At 50.8% G+C, this 16,554-nt stretch overlaps 1 protein-coding gene across 1 annotated transcript in view; it reads left to right on the top strand.

Annotated features, from left to right (window-relative positions):
* Window positions 1-16,554, top strand: part of KIRREL3 (kirre like nephrin family adhesion molecule 3) — a 135,070-nt gene that overhangs the window by 85,186 nt on the left and 33,330 nt on the right. Inside the window, exon 7 of the mRNA XM_041413746.1 lies at window positions 1,382-1,487. Within this exon, the coding sequence (XP_041269680.1) occupies window positions 1,382-1,487 (106 nt within the window). The remainder of the gene's footprint in view (window positions 1-1,381; window positions 1,488-16,554) is intronic.

The raw sequence follows: 16,554 nt of genomic DNA, 5'->3' as shown, positions 1-16,554 counted from the left end.
ACTGTGCTGGAGGGAGAGGCCAGCAGGGAAACTTCCATCCCTGGAAAACCAAGGACACTCCTTGGCCTTGGCTGGAGCCGTGGCTCCACAGCATCCCCACGGGAACTCGAGCCCTGTGTCCAGTGCTGGCCCCACACCCAGCCCAGGGCTCCGGGATGCCCCAGCACACCTGGGGCCAAGGGAGGTGCCCTGGCCCAGGGGGTACCTCGCGGCTTCTCTGCCCCCCTGCCCTGTCACCTACAGCCTTTCCCTGTTTTCCAGCTGGGAAGGACATTGGAAGAGGAGAGAGGCAGCAGGGAAAGCTGAACACGTAACATGTCGTGGTTTAGGATGTGTTTTTGCATATGTGCAGCAGACTCCCACCTCAAGGGGAGGAGAGCCCCTCAGCTGGGTCGATGAGCCCCAAGTCCTTCTGCCATGGGACAGCTTGTTCTTCAAGCACCAAAACAAAACCCCACAAGGCCTTTTCTTTCTACTTTTTGCCCTCAAATAATCCCATGCTTAAAACCAAAATCTGAAGACCTCAATCATCACGAAAAATTAAAACTCTGGCTATTCTGCATCTGAATGTTTCACTCATTTCCTACTCGCTTTTATCAGTTCTTTCCTAAGTTTTATTTGCTGCTAAAGCATTTAGATGCTTCTCATGTGAAAAGGAGGAGAGAAACTGAGGAGCAGTTGGAAGATTGGAGCAGGCTGTGACACCAGTAAGGCCTTGGCAGAGATGATTAGGCTGATGAAAGAGCAGAAATGCCACTTTAAAGTTAGAGAATAGACAAAAAATCATTGTTATACAGCGAGATATTAAACTGGAGTGTCTCAAAGCAGGCGAGTTTATGTCCTTAAATGAGAATCAGAGCCAGCAGTCACATTTTCCAAGTGAAATGTTACATCAAATGGTGTCTGTGGCTCCTCTTCCTGTCTTATTCGCTGAAGCCCCTCAAGAGAAGAGCAGCGTTCATGGCATCAACCTGTCTGACAAACCTTACATGGCTTTAAACTGAAAAATGGCTTCCCACTGCTAGAGGACAGGGTTAGATGAGATCTCAGAAAGAAATTCTCCCCTGTGGGGGTGATGAGGCCCTGGCACAGGTTGTCCAGAGAAGCTGGAAGTGTTCAAGACCAGGCTGGGAAGGACTTGAACTTGGTCTAGTGGAAGGTGTCCCTGCCCATGGTAGGGGGTGGAGCTGGGTGATCTTTAAGGTCCTTCCAACCCAAGCCATTCTGGGATTCTGTGGTATCACAGCACCAAGGAGTCTCAGTGCTTTTGCCAGGCTTCCTGACAGCCAAGTTTTTCTTTGTAGCCTGAGAAGCTGGCGGGCAGCAGGCAGGGGATGCCTCAGCTGTCCTGGGTTGCTCATGGGCCTGTCTCTCTTTGCAGACCCACCCCTGGTGAACCTGTCCGTGGAGCCGCAGCCGGTGCTGGAGGACAACACTGTGAAGTTCCACTGCTCTGCCAAGGCCAACCCTGCTGTCACCCAGTACAGGTGAGGTGGCACTCCTGGCACCCCTGGCACCTCAGTCCAGCCCTCTGCTGAGGGCATCTCGCCTTCCCCTCCAGGTGACCCAAAAGAGCTCAGCACCTCTGGCTGTGGTTTCTGGTCGTTCCTCCTCCTCCTCCCGCATTTCTCCCTGCTTGGTGCTCACTGTGGCTCATCCCCAGGGCCTCTGCTGCCTGGTATGCCATGGCTGGAGCCAGACCCCTCCCTGCTGTGGCAGGGTCCTTGTCCCCACTCTGGTGGCTCCCTGGTGCCACTGTGGCCTTGATGGTGCTGTTGCACCTTGAGAGGCTCCTCTTCGGCCACTCACCAGTGTCTGCCACATTCTACAGCTTCTCAGTCAGGGATTCATGGGCACCTGGAGGAGATTAAGAGGCCTGGCACTGAGCTGGCAGAGCCATCTGTTTGGGGCATCATGAGCAGTGCACGCCACGTGAAAAGTCTATTATGGGAGAATTCCTCTCCTTTTTTTGCACACTCTTTTATGATTTGAACAAAGCAGCTCTGTCACTACCTCCGTGTAACCTTTAAGCAGCCACCTCTCTGTGCCCTCCCTCCCAGCTGAGCTCGGGAGGGGCCAGAGCAGAGGTGCAGGTGCCAGAGATGTGAGGGGACACAGGGGATGGGATCTCCTTGAGTGGGACATTTTCCCTGAGTGGGTGGGGTCACATCTGCTAGCCGCAGTCTGCAGTGCCCCTGCACGAGGTGAGCTCAGAGCAGGGCACAGGTGCTTGAGGAGATTTGGAGCAGCAGGAAATGTGTCACTTTTTGCTGAGGGAGGTCTGGGGTACAGGCAGTGCATGGGGTCCCTGCCAGCCACAAGCCTCCCTGGGTTCCCTCTTCTCTCTGGTGACCAGGGAAAGGATCTGAAGGAACAGCTGGAGCTGTGCCAGGGAGGTTTAGGATTTTAGGAAAAGGTTCTTCCCCCAGAGGGTGCTGGGCAGTGCCCAGGCTCCCCAGGGAATGGGCACGGCCCCGAGGCTGCCAGAGCTCCAGGAGCCTTTGGGCAGCGCTGCCAGGGATGGGCAGGGTGGGATTGTCTGGGCAGGGGCAGGGGCTGGACTGGATGACCCTTGTGGGTGCATCCCAGCTCAGGAGATTCTGTGATTCTGTGAGTGCACATCCAGGGACTGATGGGCAGGAGAGCAGATGCTCTGCACTGAGCAGAGTCACTGCCGTGGGTCCTTGGCTTTAGTTGTGAAGTCTCCTGCATCAGAAAACACCCCTCCTATCACTGTTGGGATTTTTTAGTCTAAGCAGACAAAATATGGGTCTGGGAAGCGGGGCAGGCTGTCAGCACACTTTGGGAGAAAAGAGCTTTGTGTAACCAGGTACATCCCTGTCCCGCCTCATCCATCAGCCACTCACCCCTCCTGCCTGGAAGGCCTGAGCATGCACACACAGGCTCACCACCCACACTCTGGCTCTGCACAACCATCCATGGGTAACAACAGGAGGCACCTCCGGGGACAGGTTACCTGACCTGCCTCCTGTTAGGCTCGTACAGCTTAATTAGTACAATCAAGTTTCCAGGTAGGAACCATCCCTTCCAGCTGGATATCAGCACAACAAAGCAGTAATTGTGTTCCTGGTTACACAGAAGAGTTATTAATTCAAGAAGTCAATTAATGTCAAAGATACAAATAGCTCTGGTTTCATATTTACAGCTGCTAGGAAAACAAAGTGTGTGGCAGGCTGGATGAAGGACCCATGTGGTTCTTACCCCAGGACTGGTTCTGGTACAGTCCAAGGCAGAACAACCATTTCTAGTGAAGGAACCAGACAGTGGCAAAACCCTGGCTCCATCAGCCTGATTCTCAACAAAGGAACCTTCCACATCATCCCTGAGCCCAGCTGATCCCTTGTGCACTGAAGCAGCCTGGAAGGCTCCATTCTAGGGTTTCCACTTCCTTGGACTTTGGACAAGGGCGAATGGCTTCCCACTGCCAGAGGGCAGGGCTAGAGGGGATACTGGGGAGGAATTCTCCCCTGTGAGGGTGGAGAGGCCCTGGCACAGGGTGCCCAGAGCAGCTGTGGTTGCCCATCCCTGGGGGTGTCCCAGGCCAGGCTGGATGAGGCTTGGAGCAGCCTGGGTAGGGGAAGGCGTCCCTGCCCGTGGCATGGGGTGGAACAAGAAGAGCTTTAAAGTCCCTTCCAGCCCAAACCTTTCTGGCATTATGTGATTTCTCTCGGCTGTTTCCAACCTTGGGATCCATGCACAAGCCAAGTTGAGTGGTTTTCTTCACCAAGCAGAAGTGGATCCAACACTCCTCTCCCATCTTTGCTGCTGCCTTGATAATGCAGGTTTTGCTGTCCCCTCTGGCTGCAATGCCACCCTCTGCCCTCTTCCTCCCTTCTCACCTATCCTGAAGCCACAGGTCTTGTCATCCTTCCTGTCCCCTGAGCCTCCATGATTCTACTTTGCTTCAAATGGCTTTGGGATTCATTTCATGATGGATTTTGCTCTTAAAACTAATTACATGTTTATTCAGGCTATGCTTTCCCATATAAGGGATTCTGGGCAGGAAGAAAAGAGGCATAACAAATTCAATCACTTTGGGTTTTTAATTTCTTGAGTTCCCTTAGCATGTAAACTTCACACGAGGTTTTTTTCCCTACCACTGTGACAAGCAAACAGGACTCAGCAGTGCTCGCTGGGGCTTCCTTCTGCTTAAAGGCTCTGATTGATGAAGGGGGGATTTGTTTCCCTTCCATAAGATCCCAAAGCTCTTCACTATGTAAAAGTGGCAGATGTTCCAGCACTTAAGCTTGGAGCCCTCTGGAGTGGGTCATCCAAGCAAGGAGCCTCCTGCACCTTGACCTGGCCAGGAGAGAAGGATGGGATGTGTAAAGCCCCAGGACTGAGGCATCTGCAGGTTTGAGAAGGCAGAACATGAGCTTGGTGCCATCCCCAGGCTCACTCAGGACCCCACCACTGGTGATAGTGAACTTAATTCTGCCTTAAAAAAAACAATAGGAACTTTTTTTTTCTTTTTTTTTTTTTTTTTTTTTTTTTTTTTTTTTTTTTTTTTTTTTTTTGTCCTTCGGGAGGACCACTCTGATGTATCTCCTATGGCTTCCCTCAGGCTTGGACAGAGATCACAGATCTTCAGACAACACTTATTTTTTTTATTTTTAATCTCCCCCAGTATGTTTGTCAGTAAATAACTCTGAATACAAAGGAAGAATGTTTAAACAACCTAAATCCCCTTTTGTAGCCATAAATCCACTGCCAGCTTCGTGGGGACATCCCTGCTACCAACACACCAGCAAGCTGTCACCTTGCTGGAGTTTTTGAGGAGCCACAGGTTTTGCATTGGGTTTGCATCCTGGGTTTTCTTCCTGGGAAAAGCACATGAGGTCAAATATCTCACCCATAGATGTTCCTTTGGGAAACATCCATGAACTGGGCTCTCTGTTAGGATGAAGCCACTAAACCACCTCCATGGTCCTGCTGACCCAAGATTTTAAGCTCAGACCTCCTATTCTCTTAGTTAGGAGGGCAAAGGAAAAGAAACAAAATTCAACACAATTCCCCAAGAGATGAAAAGGCCCCTCTGCCCCTATAGAGAACATGGTTTTGTTAAATTGAGCTGCTTTTTCCTTAGGAAGTTTTCTTCATGCTCGCTTATATAATCACACAGAGGTCGATTTTAATGCAAGAAAAACCTGGTTGGAAAAGAGACCTTGGAGCAATCTACTCCCAGAGCCAGAGTGGAAAGTTACAGCCTGCACCTTGTTTTCTCTTCTGAAAGCAGAGGGTTAATGGCATTTTCTCAAAACTGACAGACTTTCACAAAATCTTTGGCCTCAGTGGCATTTTCTGAGCAAGAATCTCTCTTCTCTAAAATCTGTTGGCATCTCATGGTGCTGGGAGGCAGGCAGGGCTGGGGCTGGCTGTCCTGTGCTGGAGGCACAGGTCCTCTGCTCCTTTCCTTAGCTGAGGAGGCTGGAGCTGAAATCCCAGCCCCGCTCCCTCACTGGCAGCAGCGGTTTTGTGGCGAGGAGCAGCATTTCCCCAGGGAGGTTTGTTTGCCCACGATGTCACTTGGGCTGTCACTCGCTTTTGGACACAGGACAGGCCAGTGTCACCAAAAGCAAGGGGAGGGCAGAGGCTGGTGAGGTGTCACAGTGATCCTGAGCAGGGGGTTCTGGCACAGGGGTGAATTAACCCTCTGGCAGCAGGGGTTTGCTCATTTGGATGTTTTCCCTCCTTCCAGATACAGAAGGCTTTGCACAGACACATCCTAAAGCTTCTGTAGGGTCTTAAACCCATCTGGCCTGGGTTTATCCCACCTCTGCCAGGTTTCATTTGGAGCTGAAGAGCAGCTCAGCCCACCAGAAACCTCCTTGGGTATTGCCAGTGCAGCATCCTCCACTTGGAAAAGGCTCAAGGGGACCTGGGCTCCTCAGCAGCACTTCCATGGATGTGTCCCCATCTGCTTTAGCACCATAGACATGAGGCTGGAAGCCCAAAGAGGCTCCCTGGTGTCCCAAGGGTGGTAGGGGACCACATTAACCTTTCCTCTCCCCTCCCTTGAGCCACTGCCAGCCTCTGCCAGCTCGTTTGCTGGTGGAGCATCCTGGTGCCAGGCTGGAGCAGCAAACAGCTCCAGTGCACATCCCACCCCAGCACCCCCTCCCACGCGCCTCTGCAGCTTCCTGGACAGGTCTGGGATGGGGAGGGGGGAGTTTGGGAATTTACTGGCTTTCTTTTGCTGCAAGCAAACGGGCAGGAAAGGGAAAGGGAGAGTAATTAGCTGTCGCCGTTGTTCTGCTACCTGCGATGGCGGGTGAAATTAATGGAAAGCAACAGAAGTCAGGGCAACGTGAACCGACTCCCAACCAGGCCTCCTCTTTGCTCCCTTCAGATCTCTCTATTTGCCAATCTTCTCGTGGCTTTTGATGTCTGTTGTGTGTCTGTGGGGTGTTTTTTTGCTGTTATTATTTATCACTCGCAGTAAGAAAGAGAATCTTTAAAGTGGCAGAAGAAAATGGGAAGGTTTAATATTGCAGGAGGCAGAGTCCCTGAGCATTTCGGGCTCCTCAGCTGATGATTATTTTTGTGGAGCGATGGGGAGCTGGTGCAGGGCAGTGATACAAATCTCATTCTGTGCATCCACACAGAGCTCTTGCCCCCAGGGCTGGCGGAGACCTTTGCAAATAATGTTATCTTTGGTGGCAGAGGGAGACCTGTGCAGGCACCCTCCAGCACCAGCTGCAGTTCTGGGGACCACTGCACTTCCAAAGGAAGGTGTGGGACTGACAGACAGACACACAGACATAGCTGGGAAGAGGGAGACAGCCCTCCCAGCTGCTGCAAGGTGTTGGGCACAGCAGCTGTGAGCAATGCACAGCAGCTGTGAGCAATACACAGCTAGCTCTTCATAGCTGAGGGATGTTGCAGAAGGTCCAGCAGGTGCTGCAGCAGGAGCAGAGGTCAGGAGGAGCTGGGGGGCATTTATTTGTCAGCTACCCAAGGGATGGTGCTACCCCACTTCTTCCCATCCCACAGCCAGACAGGGATCACAGCAAGAGCAGTCCAAGCAAGTTCCAGCCACCCCTGCTGGGCTGAAGCCCAGGCTGCTGCCTGCCCAAATCACAGCTCTGTGAGTGGCAGCTCAGGGCTTGAGCCCCACCATCCCCCTGGACCTGCAGAGCGCTGCCTGCCCAAATCACAGCTTTGTGAGTGGCAGCTGCAGCTCAGGGCTTGAGCCCCACCATCCCCCTGGACCTGCTGAGCCAAGCTCAGAGCCATCCCACAGCATCCCCTGTCCTCACCTCCACGTGCTTCCCCCTGAGCACTGTTTGTTTGCTGGCTCAGGGCCGGCAGGAAAGCCCTTGCTCAGTAAATAATGTTTTATCTCTGAACAGCAGCTCAGTGTCGCTCATCAAATATTAATCCAAACTCAACTGCTTCTTAACGAGGTTTTCTTTGAAGCTATTGGGGCTGGAACACACCTGGTGGGAGGCAGTGTCCTGGCTTCCCCCTGGCTTTGCCCAGGGAAAACAAAGGGACAACAACAGGGAAAAGCTCCCTGGTCCAGCTCCTCCAGCTTCTCCACAGGATAGGCATTTCCCACCCAGCTTTAGGAAAACAAATGGATGAAAAGCCCAAGTGCCTTTGGTAGGTCTGGTGTCTCCAAGGATTGTACTCCAAGGTGCTGGCCTTGGGGGAAAAAGTGGCAGAATTTTGTGGGTTCAGAGAAAAATTTCACCTGATATCAAGGAGCTGTGAGAGAGAAAGAGAAAATCACAATGTGCATCATCTGTGCTTTGGCCTGCCTGCCTTACACTGTGCATCTTGGAGGCCTTCCTCCCACGGAGACACATTCCCACAGTTTGTTTGAACAAACCTGGGGAGAAGTTCAAACTCCACAGAGCTTTGCCGCTCTTTATCCTCTGAGCCTTGTCTGCACCATTTGGGGACCTGATGGCATCTCACCAGATTTATTCATGAGATGCCTCAACTGCCATGGGAGAGTCAAGTTCTCCAAGAGCACGTGCCCCATGTCTTGCTGGAAATGGCTTGGAAGTTTGCTCAGACACTTGAACCAGCTCCCTCATGGCTCAGCATTTCTTTGGAGCCTGGCAAAAAGCAGGAAAAGCAGCAGAAATCTGGGAAAGCCTTATCAAAGGGATGAGGAATGGAGGAAGTAGTGAGCAGCTGGTCAGCCCTTGCTTGGCTTGGCAGAATCATTGAACTTTCCCTGCCCCAGTGGATGTGGCTGGATGAACCAACTCACTGCCAGCAGCACTTCCATCATCAGTCAGTCATGGGCTCAGCACACAGACCCAGCTTCTCCAAAACCAATCCCAAGGAAAGAGCCAAGAGACATTCCCTGACAACCCTGAGTGGTTGGTTATGGCAGAGGGGGAAGCCCAGAATGAAGGTCAGCAAGTGGTGGAATCATAGAATCAATTAAGCTGGAAATACCCTCTAAAATCATTGAGTGACCTGCACTTCCAAGGCCACCACTAATCCATGTCCCCAAGTGCCACCTCCACACATCTTTTAAAATCCTCCAGGGATGGGAACTCCACCACTGTCCTGGGCGGTCTGTTCAGATGTCTGAGCCACATTTTAGTGAAGAAATGTCTCCTAAGATCCAATCTAAACATCCCTTGATGAAATTGAGGGTGTTCCCACCCCTCCCACATCACTGATTCACACGGAATCCCAGGGAATCCCATCCCTAATTCCTCACACTCACTTCCCATGGATCAGACCTATTCCCATGCCAGAGGTCTGCCCCCAGGGATACATCCCTAGCAGGATAAAAGGGAAGGTGAAATAAAACTGCGTCCCATATCCAGGCAGTGAGGAGAGCTGGGCTCATGAATGGGTGCGCCCTGTTCCATCTGAGCATGAGGAAGCCACATCTATAATAGAGTCAAGGAATTCAGGTCTTAGGGAAGGAAGAGCCACGGGAATTGTTTGCTGCTGCAAGGTCAAATGAGCAGAAGGAGAAATCACAGACAGTGGGAGCAAGATGTCTCTGTTCCAGCTAGATCTCCATTGCTTCTTTGCTTGGTCAGTCAAAATTCTGGATGTACACAGATCCCTGTTCCGGGTGAAAGGCCAGGGAAAGGCATGTTTGGGGTTTAACACCCTGTCATGACACCAGAGTTGTTCCTTCCTCTTCCAGTCAGCTGAATATATTCACACATCCATAGGCTGTAAGGGCCAGAAGGGATTATTGGATCGTGGGAAGCTGATCAGAGATTCAGGGCAATGATTTCATTGGCAACTTTTGAGAGAGAAGTGGCAAATGATCCATTTAATGGGCACTGCCTCCAGCCAAGCCAGAGCAGGGGCTGTTTTCCCTCTTCTGGCACTATAAAACCTGGAGATATTTTAATATGCAATTCTGGTGGCTTTGAAAAGTGTCTCCTGGGAGCTGGTGTGTTTTTGTGTTCCTTGCTTTCCTCTGCCCATTCCTGGAAGGCCCAGGATAAAAGTGACCAACCCTTGTGCCTTGCATTCCCAGAGCTTCTGATCACCAAGACCACAACCAGGGAGGAGGACCTGCCGTCTTAACTCTTATTAAATTATAATCACGCCTCTCTTAATATTTAAAAGGGATTGTCAAGGGTTTGAAATGCTGCAGGGCCCCGGTGGCTGCAGACAAGGTGTGAAGTCTGTGGGTGCACGGGCACTTTTCTCCACATTCATTGCACTCAGTGCTCCACTCACAGAAAAATCACCCAGACTTCTCCTCTGGGGACTGCACAGGGACCCTTCCAAGGCTGGTTTGGATGGGCCTTGGAGCAGCTTGGTCTGGTGGAAGGTGTTGGAATGAGATGAGCGTTGAGGCACTTCCCACCCAAACTGTTCTGGGATTCTGTGATCTGGGGCAGCCCCACAAGAGCTTCTGCAGAGTCTCAGGGTCCCCAGAAGGCTGCAGAGAGATGAGGTGGGGAGCAACTCAACAAACATCTGGTCCAGACCAGAGGCATTTCAGCATCTTGAAACGGAATGGTCACTTTGGTTTTGCTGCCATTTCTTGGCACGCTTTGGCCCTTCTCCCCCCCAGCCAGCTCCCTCCTCCCGTCCAGCTCGGGAAAGTTCTCATTTCTGCCAGAGTGCAGTTTTTGTTGGCCTCCTCCCCCCGCTCCCATCTGCTCCCTCCCGCTGCAGTGGCCGAGGCTGCCGTCTGTCCGGCGGCAGGACGCTGGGAGCCCATATGCTGTCCCTCGGCAGGGCTGTCACCTCTCCTGCTGCTTCCTGCAGCCAAACTTGGCAGGGGAGGGAAGAGAAGCTGGAGTGGGGAAGGGGCCCGCAGGCATTTCACAGCAGTAACAGAATAAATCTAATTTATAGACATAGCAAAATGCAGCTAAAGCGGGAGTTGAAATAAATGCAAAGCACACCAAGGTCTCGAGTTATCGGCACTGTAACATTTTTCCTGACTATCTCTGTTTTTCTGCCTGGGTTTGTCTTTGTAGCTTCCTCCCAGACAACTGGACCTTTGCTCTGAAGTGAAAATGAAAGCTGGGGGGAAAAAAAAATACCAGGAAATGAATTCTTCAGATCTCCTTCGTGATGCATCAGCCCCATCTGCCAGCTCCCTGTGACAGGGAGCGGAGCATGGCTGGGTGGCAGGTGGAGAGACAGGCTTTAAAAAAAGGAAATAAAGTGAAATAAAAGGCATAACTATCCCTGCAGCTGGGAAGTGAGACTGGGCTGCTGGGGGGGGCTCTGCCAAGGCACAGAGCTCCAGGTGAGACTGGGAAGACAGGGTTGGAAGAGCCTTCACTCATGGAGTGTGAGGACAGGGAGATTTGTCTTCCCATTCCCTGGCTTGTCAAGGTAATGGGAACAAGCGGGTGGGAGATGTTCAGAGGCAGCTTGAACTAATTAGGAGAGAGAATAGAGGGGAGAGAGTCTGATGGAGGAGGGGAAAGGCAGGGGAAGGAAAACACTTTGTACTGGTGAGCACCATCCCTGACACAGAGATGATGAAAGGTACCAGAGCAGAGTGATGGAGCAGCCAGCCCGGGGCTGGATGGAGCCTCTCCCACGGTGGGGCTGCCAGAGGGAGTTGGGTGCTCAAGGAGAGCTCACAGAAACATGGGGTGCCCCACGGTGGTGCTCAGCACCATCCCAGCCAGGACCAGCAGCACTCCAGGAGGCATCAGCATTGTGAGATTTCCAAACTCTGCTCCAGCCCTTTCCCAGGGTTAGAGTGAACCTGTCTCCATCTCATTTCCAGCAGACCTCAGGGTTGTGGTTGTGTGTTCCCAGCCTTGTCAGTCACCCCTCCTTCAAGACTTGCTCCTGGAGCTGGGAATGAGATTCAGAAGGGAGCATCATTGCCTCCTCTGGTCAGATCTCCTCTCCCTTTGCAAGAAGTGGCAGCTTTTTGTGCCTAATTTAGCAGTCTTTAATCTGAGTTATTCCAAACCACACTTGCCACTTCCTTCATGCGTTCCCGCAGGATGATGGGCTGATTTCACAGAACGAAAAGCCTTAAGCAAATCTTGTCACACAAGAAAATTGATTTTTCAAAACTGACTTTTACAAGATTACTGGTGGTTCTTTTCCCCTCATCTTTCTTCTATATCGTTCCCTTCCAGTCTCACAAGGTGGCTTCAGATCTAAGGAAATTAGAGATGCTGTGACTAAATTGAAAATGTAAAAATGGGGAGAAAGAGGGGAAAAAAAGACACCCAGCACCTCCTCTGCTGCTGCCTCTGAAGGATATGGCTGCATGTGCTTGTGAAGGGGCACAGCTGTCTCCTTGACCTCTCCCACTGCCATAACATCAATGCCACGTCACAGTAGAGTCTGTCCAAGGATTATGCCAACACCTCAGAGGCAACATCCCCTGATGGGCATTCCTTGGTGATCCCAAGCTAGATCATGGGGGTTTTTCGTTCTCTCCCTCAGTCTGTACATATTATTTTATCTTTTGGAATTAAAAAAACAGTTTCCCTCTGCTGCATGGTTCAGAGACATCTCAATGTGTTTTGTTAAAAAAAAGAAGACAGAGGAAGAGTTGCCTTGAAGTTGTTTCAGACAGCTTAAAATATGCTAAGCTTTTGTGTTTCTGCCACATAAATAATGAATCCTCTTACCGCTTCTGAGTCAGGAAAGACGTTGATTTAAGAGGCCTTCAGTTCTGTTTGAGGCTTTTCTGCCAGAAAGGGAGGAATGTGACCAGGGACAAGCAAGGCATGAAGGATGAAGCAGAGTGTGCAAGGAGGATGTGGGATAGGGACAGAGGTGGCACCCACCACAGCCCTGCAGGAGCTGTTCTAAGGAATTTCACTCCTTGATTCCCTCTTTGCTCCTTTATTGCAGACTGTGGGGGCTAGAGATGTGTTTAAATGGAGGACAAATCAGTGAGCATCTACTTCTGTCACTGTCTCTGCCCCAGTAAACCAGTGAGGATTTGGTGACTGCAGCAGCATCAGTTGTTGTTCATGTGACATTCCCCAAGTCACCCTTGGAGATGTCTCTGCCAACAGAGCGGTCAGGAGAGCTGCAAAATGTAGGCCTGCAGGCATGGCAGGAGAATGGGAAAACCCAGTGGGGTGCTGGTGTCCCTCAACAAAGCCAGGGGGTCCCACATGCCCTCCAGGACAGCGTGTCCTGGTGAGCTCCCCAGTGCCTGTGACCGGACCCTGCAGTCAGAGGGCTCAGCTGCTGGAATGTGGATCCACTGCCGAGCTGGAGCTGGGAGGTCAGGCTGAGTTCATCAGGAAACAGCAAAAGAGAAGCAAGGGCCAAGCTGGCTCAGGCTGAGCTGGGGCAGGGGAGCCTTTCCTCCCCAAACCTGCGTGACAGTGGTACCTGTGCCGAGGACGTGCTGTGCACCCTGAGCATCCTCCCCACCTGGCTTGGCACAGCTGTTTGGGGTTCACAGCACCTACCCTGCACACCCCATCCCAGAGAGACCCCAAAGGAGTTCTGGGATTGGAGAGTAACCCTGTTCACTTCAGGTCTCAAAAATACCCTTGGCTTTCTGTTCTGCTCTAGAAGCTGCTGGCAAATATTAAAGCAAAGAGAAAAGGCAGGGTTTTGTCTCTGGGTTAGAAAGTTGTTTAGAAACCATCAGCCAGCATTTATTGCTTAGCTCCAATTTGTAACTGAAGTGGGTAATGAAGAACTTCATGGCTGCTACTTTGGGAGATATCTTTTTTTTTTTTTTTTTTAATACTGTTTCATGCTCTTTTATGGAGAAGTCTATAGATAATCACAGACCTCTTTGGGTCAGTCTCTTGTACCAGGACAGAACAGACTGGGTTGTGTTCCCATGACATGGCTGAGAAATGCAGAGTTGTGCCAGGGTGTCAAGGGCATGCAAGAGAAGAGGGACTTGACCATAATTTTGGGGATGGATGGATGGACCGATGGATGAACCGATGGGAGCTGGGGAGCTGAGGGAGCTGGGGTTGTTTCAGCTGACAAAAAGGAGGCTCAGGACAGACATTATTGCTCTCTGCAGCTGCTTGAAAGGAGCTTGTAGAGACGTGAGGGTTGGTTACTTGTCTCAAATAACAAGTAATAGAATAAGAACAAACAGCCTCATGTCACACCAGCAGAGGTTTATATTGGATGTTAGGAACAATTTCTTCCCCAAAAAGGTTGAACAGCCCTGGCACAGTCTTCCCATGGCAGTGGTGGAGTCCCCATCCCTGGAGGTATTTAGAAAGTGTGTAGCTGTGGCACTTGGGGACACAGGTTAGTGGTGGCCTCAGCAGTGCCAAGTAACGCCCAGACTCAATGACCTTGGAGGCCTTTTCCAAACTGAGCAATTCTGTGATTCCATGGGATGAACAGGTCTTTTGGTGAACTCCTAGCTTTATTCTACTCCCCTGTGAGCTGCCTGTGTGTTTGCATTAGCACGAGGGAGCACTTTGGATATTTATTATTCCTCCTCGTGACTTGCCAGATCCCCAAGCTGCTCACACTCCAGCCAGCAGAAATCCAAGTTCCTTAGACAGAAATCCCTGCCCTTGGCATCTTCTGTGAGGAGATTCCCACAAAATGAGAGCTCAGCCCATCTCACCTGTGTGACTCAGCTGCCTCTGTTGATAATCCTAACACGAACCTGCTATCCTGTTGATAATGCTAATGTGAACCATCTGATCTAGACACAGTTGAGCCCTGAATAATTAACTGTTCTGGCAGGGCAGGCTAGGGAACCTGCCAGAGAAGGAGCTGTGCCTCACACCACCCTGAGAACGTGCCAGGAGTCAGACAGAGCAGAAGGAACAAGCCTGAGGGATGAGATGGGAACAGTGGCTGTCATAGGGAAGGAGGAGCTTTAGGGGCACTGCTGGGGCTGGAAATTCAGACAGAGCCTGCTCAGGCTGGTGGGCACCATTTTTGGTAGCTCAAAGCATTGCCTGGTCTACTTGACATGTCCAAGGTTGGCCACCATCCTTGAAGAGTCAATATAAGCTTGGCCTGAGGTCTGTCTCCTCTTGCCATGCCAGAGAGAGAGCAGACCCTCTCATGCTGCAAAGATCAAACCACAAAGCTCTTGAAAACAAACTCAGGACCGGGTCAAAGCCTCAGAAGAGCTTTAGGAGCCAGCCAAGAAAAAGAAAATCCTTGGAGAAGACCCAGACACCCAGCAACTCTCTGTTGCATGAGTTCCATGTGCAGAAAGGCACAAGCCATTCCTACCTCCTATGCCAATCACTTCTGCCCTGAAATGTGTGGATTTGGCAGCTCCAGTGATCTGAAACATGAAGTCCCAGCCCAGCACCACTTTCAAGATCCCCAAGCAGCAGCTTTCTTATGCTGATGAAGACCTGTGAGTTTCTGTCTCCATTCACCATTGTCTTTTTTCCTGCCAATCTCAAAGGAATTGCACATCGAGGTGTAAAGTTGCAAAGGCCTCAAGCACAGGTGGAAAATAAGAACTAGAACAGAGGAAAAGGCAAGTTTGAGCAGCTTCACAGCACTAAGATTCACTTTGCACTGAGGAGGAGGATAAACAGCAGAGAATTAGCTCCTCAACATGCCAGCATCCATAAATCTGGCTAAAGACATTCTGCTACGGGGGTGGAGTGGGGTAGGAAGACCCCAGAAAGGACTAATCCTGTTAGACTATTTGAGAAAACACAAACCACGTGATGAAATTGGATTACCCAAAATAATAGTTAAGCTATTAGTCATGTCTATTGTGTGGCAGGGTAAGTCAAGATGATGTAGGCAGGAAAAATGAAATGCAGCATCACTGCCAAAGGGGTAAAAAAACTCCCCGAGAGGTGACATCTCCAAGCTCATCCAGGACTGGAGGTGATTCACATCCCCAGTATTTCCCCAGGATAAGCAGTTTTGGCAGCTGGCTGTCACAGTCTGAATGGTTTTAAGCTTTCTCCACATGCATTAAAATGAGGAATTTAATGTTCATAATTTAATTTGGGGGGGAAGTACAATTTTCATATGATTCCATGACACTGGGGCCAAAGATTCTTAAATCTAAAGTCCCCTCCTTAGAGGGAAAAGGAGTTCTTGTGAAAGAGGGTGAATTTGTGAGAGGGGAAGGGCAGAAAAACACCCAGAGTGGCAAGAGAAGTGCCAAAAAGGGATTAATGGGGACAGGTTTAGTGCCCAGCCCTCTCATGTGATGGGGTGGAGGAGGAGGGGGGATTTTAAACAGCAGGATTAAAACAGCACATCTAAAGCATCTGCATTTTGTTTTGATCTGTCACGAAAGCAGCTCAATTTGCAGAAGGAATCATCCAGTCCATGAAGTTTGATGCTTTCCCTTTGAAACAGTAGCAGCTTTTCCAGCTTTTCCAGCAGGGTCTCTCTGGTTTCCTTCCAGGGGAGGGACGAGCGTCCTTCCCAGCCCCTGGTGCAGAGAAGGAGCCAGGAGGACACAATGGGATGGGCTTTGGCCACCCCGTGTGTCTTGTTTTGAAAAGCCAGGTGTCTACTAAGAAAGACAGGAACCTTCCTTGAAACGGAAAATGTAACCCTCCTCCCTTTGAATTATTATCATTTTGAAATGAAGGGGATCTCAGCCAAAGATATGGGAATACAAATAACAGATCTTTAATAGGAAAACTAAAAACACAAATGCATTAGTACAAACAAACAAACAAAAAAAAAGGCTGACAGGTGAGAACACACCCTGGCAGCCTGTGGGTCAGGGTGGTGGCACAGTCCCATCCCATGGGGGCTCAGCCCTCCTGCAGTGCCAGCTGTGCTTCTGCTGGAGCAGGGATCCTGCACAAGGCTGCAGTTTTCCTCTGGAGCTCCAGGGCTGCTGGAGAGGCGCCTGCTCTCCCTCTGGGAATGCAGTGGGCAAAGGCTGCTGTGCTGTTCCAGGCTCAGATTGTATCCAGGTAGGAATGCTTGGCTCCTGCCCTGGGCGGAGCATCTCCCCATGGGATGATGGAATTTGATCAGCCATGCAGGGACACTCACTGGCCATGGACAGCAGAGATCTCCTGGAGGGAGGATTGGCTGTTGGAGAGATAAAGAAACTGCCCCATGAACAGCAGAGAACTGCCCCACTTCTAACAGATGGTGAATAGAATTCCTCAAACCATATATTACAACCCAGGACACCCTCCCTGCTGCTAA

Source organism: Onychostruthus taczanowskii, unplaced genomic scaffold (assembly GCF_017590055.1).
Source record: "Onychostruthus taczanowskii isolate IOZ18803 unplaced genomic scaffold, ASM1759005v1 scaffold43, whole genome shotgun sequence".
Lineage (NCBI taxonomy): Eukaryota > Metazoa > Chordata > Aves > Passeriformes > Passeridae > Onychostruthus > Onychostruthus taczanowskii.
The sequence above is the reverse complement of the archived record's forward strand: the minus strand, read 5'-3'. Positions and strand labels throughout refer to the sequence as shown.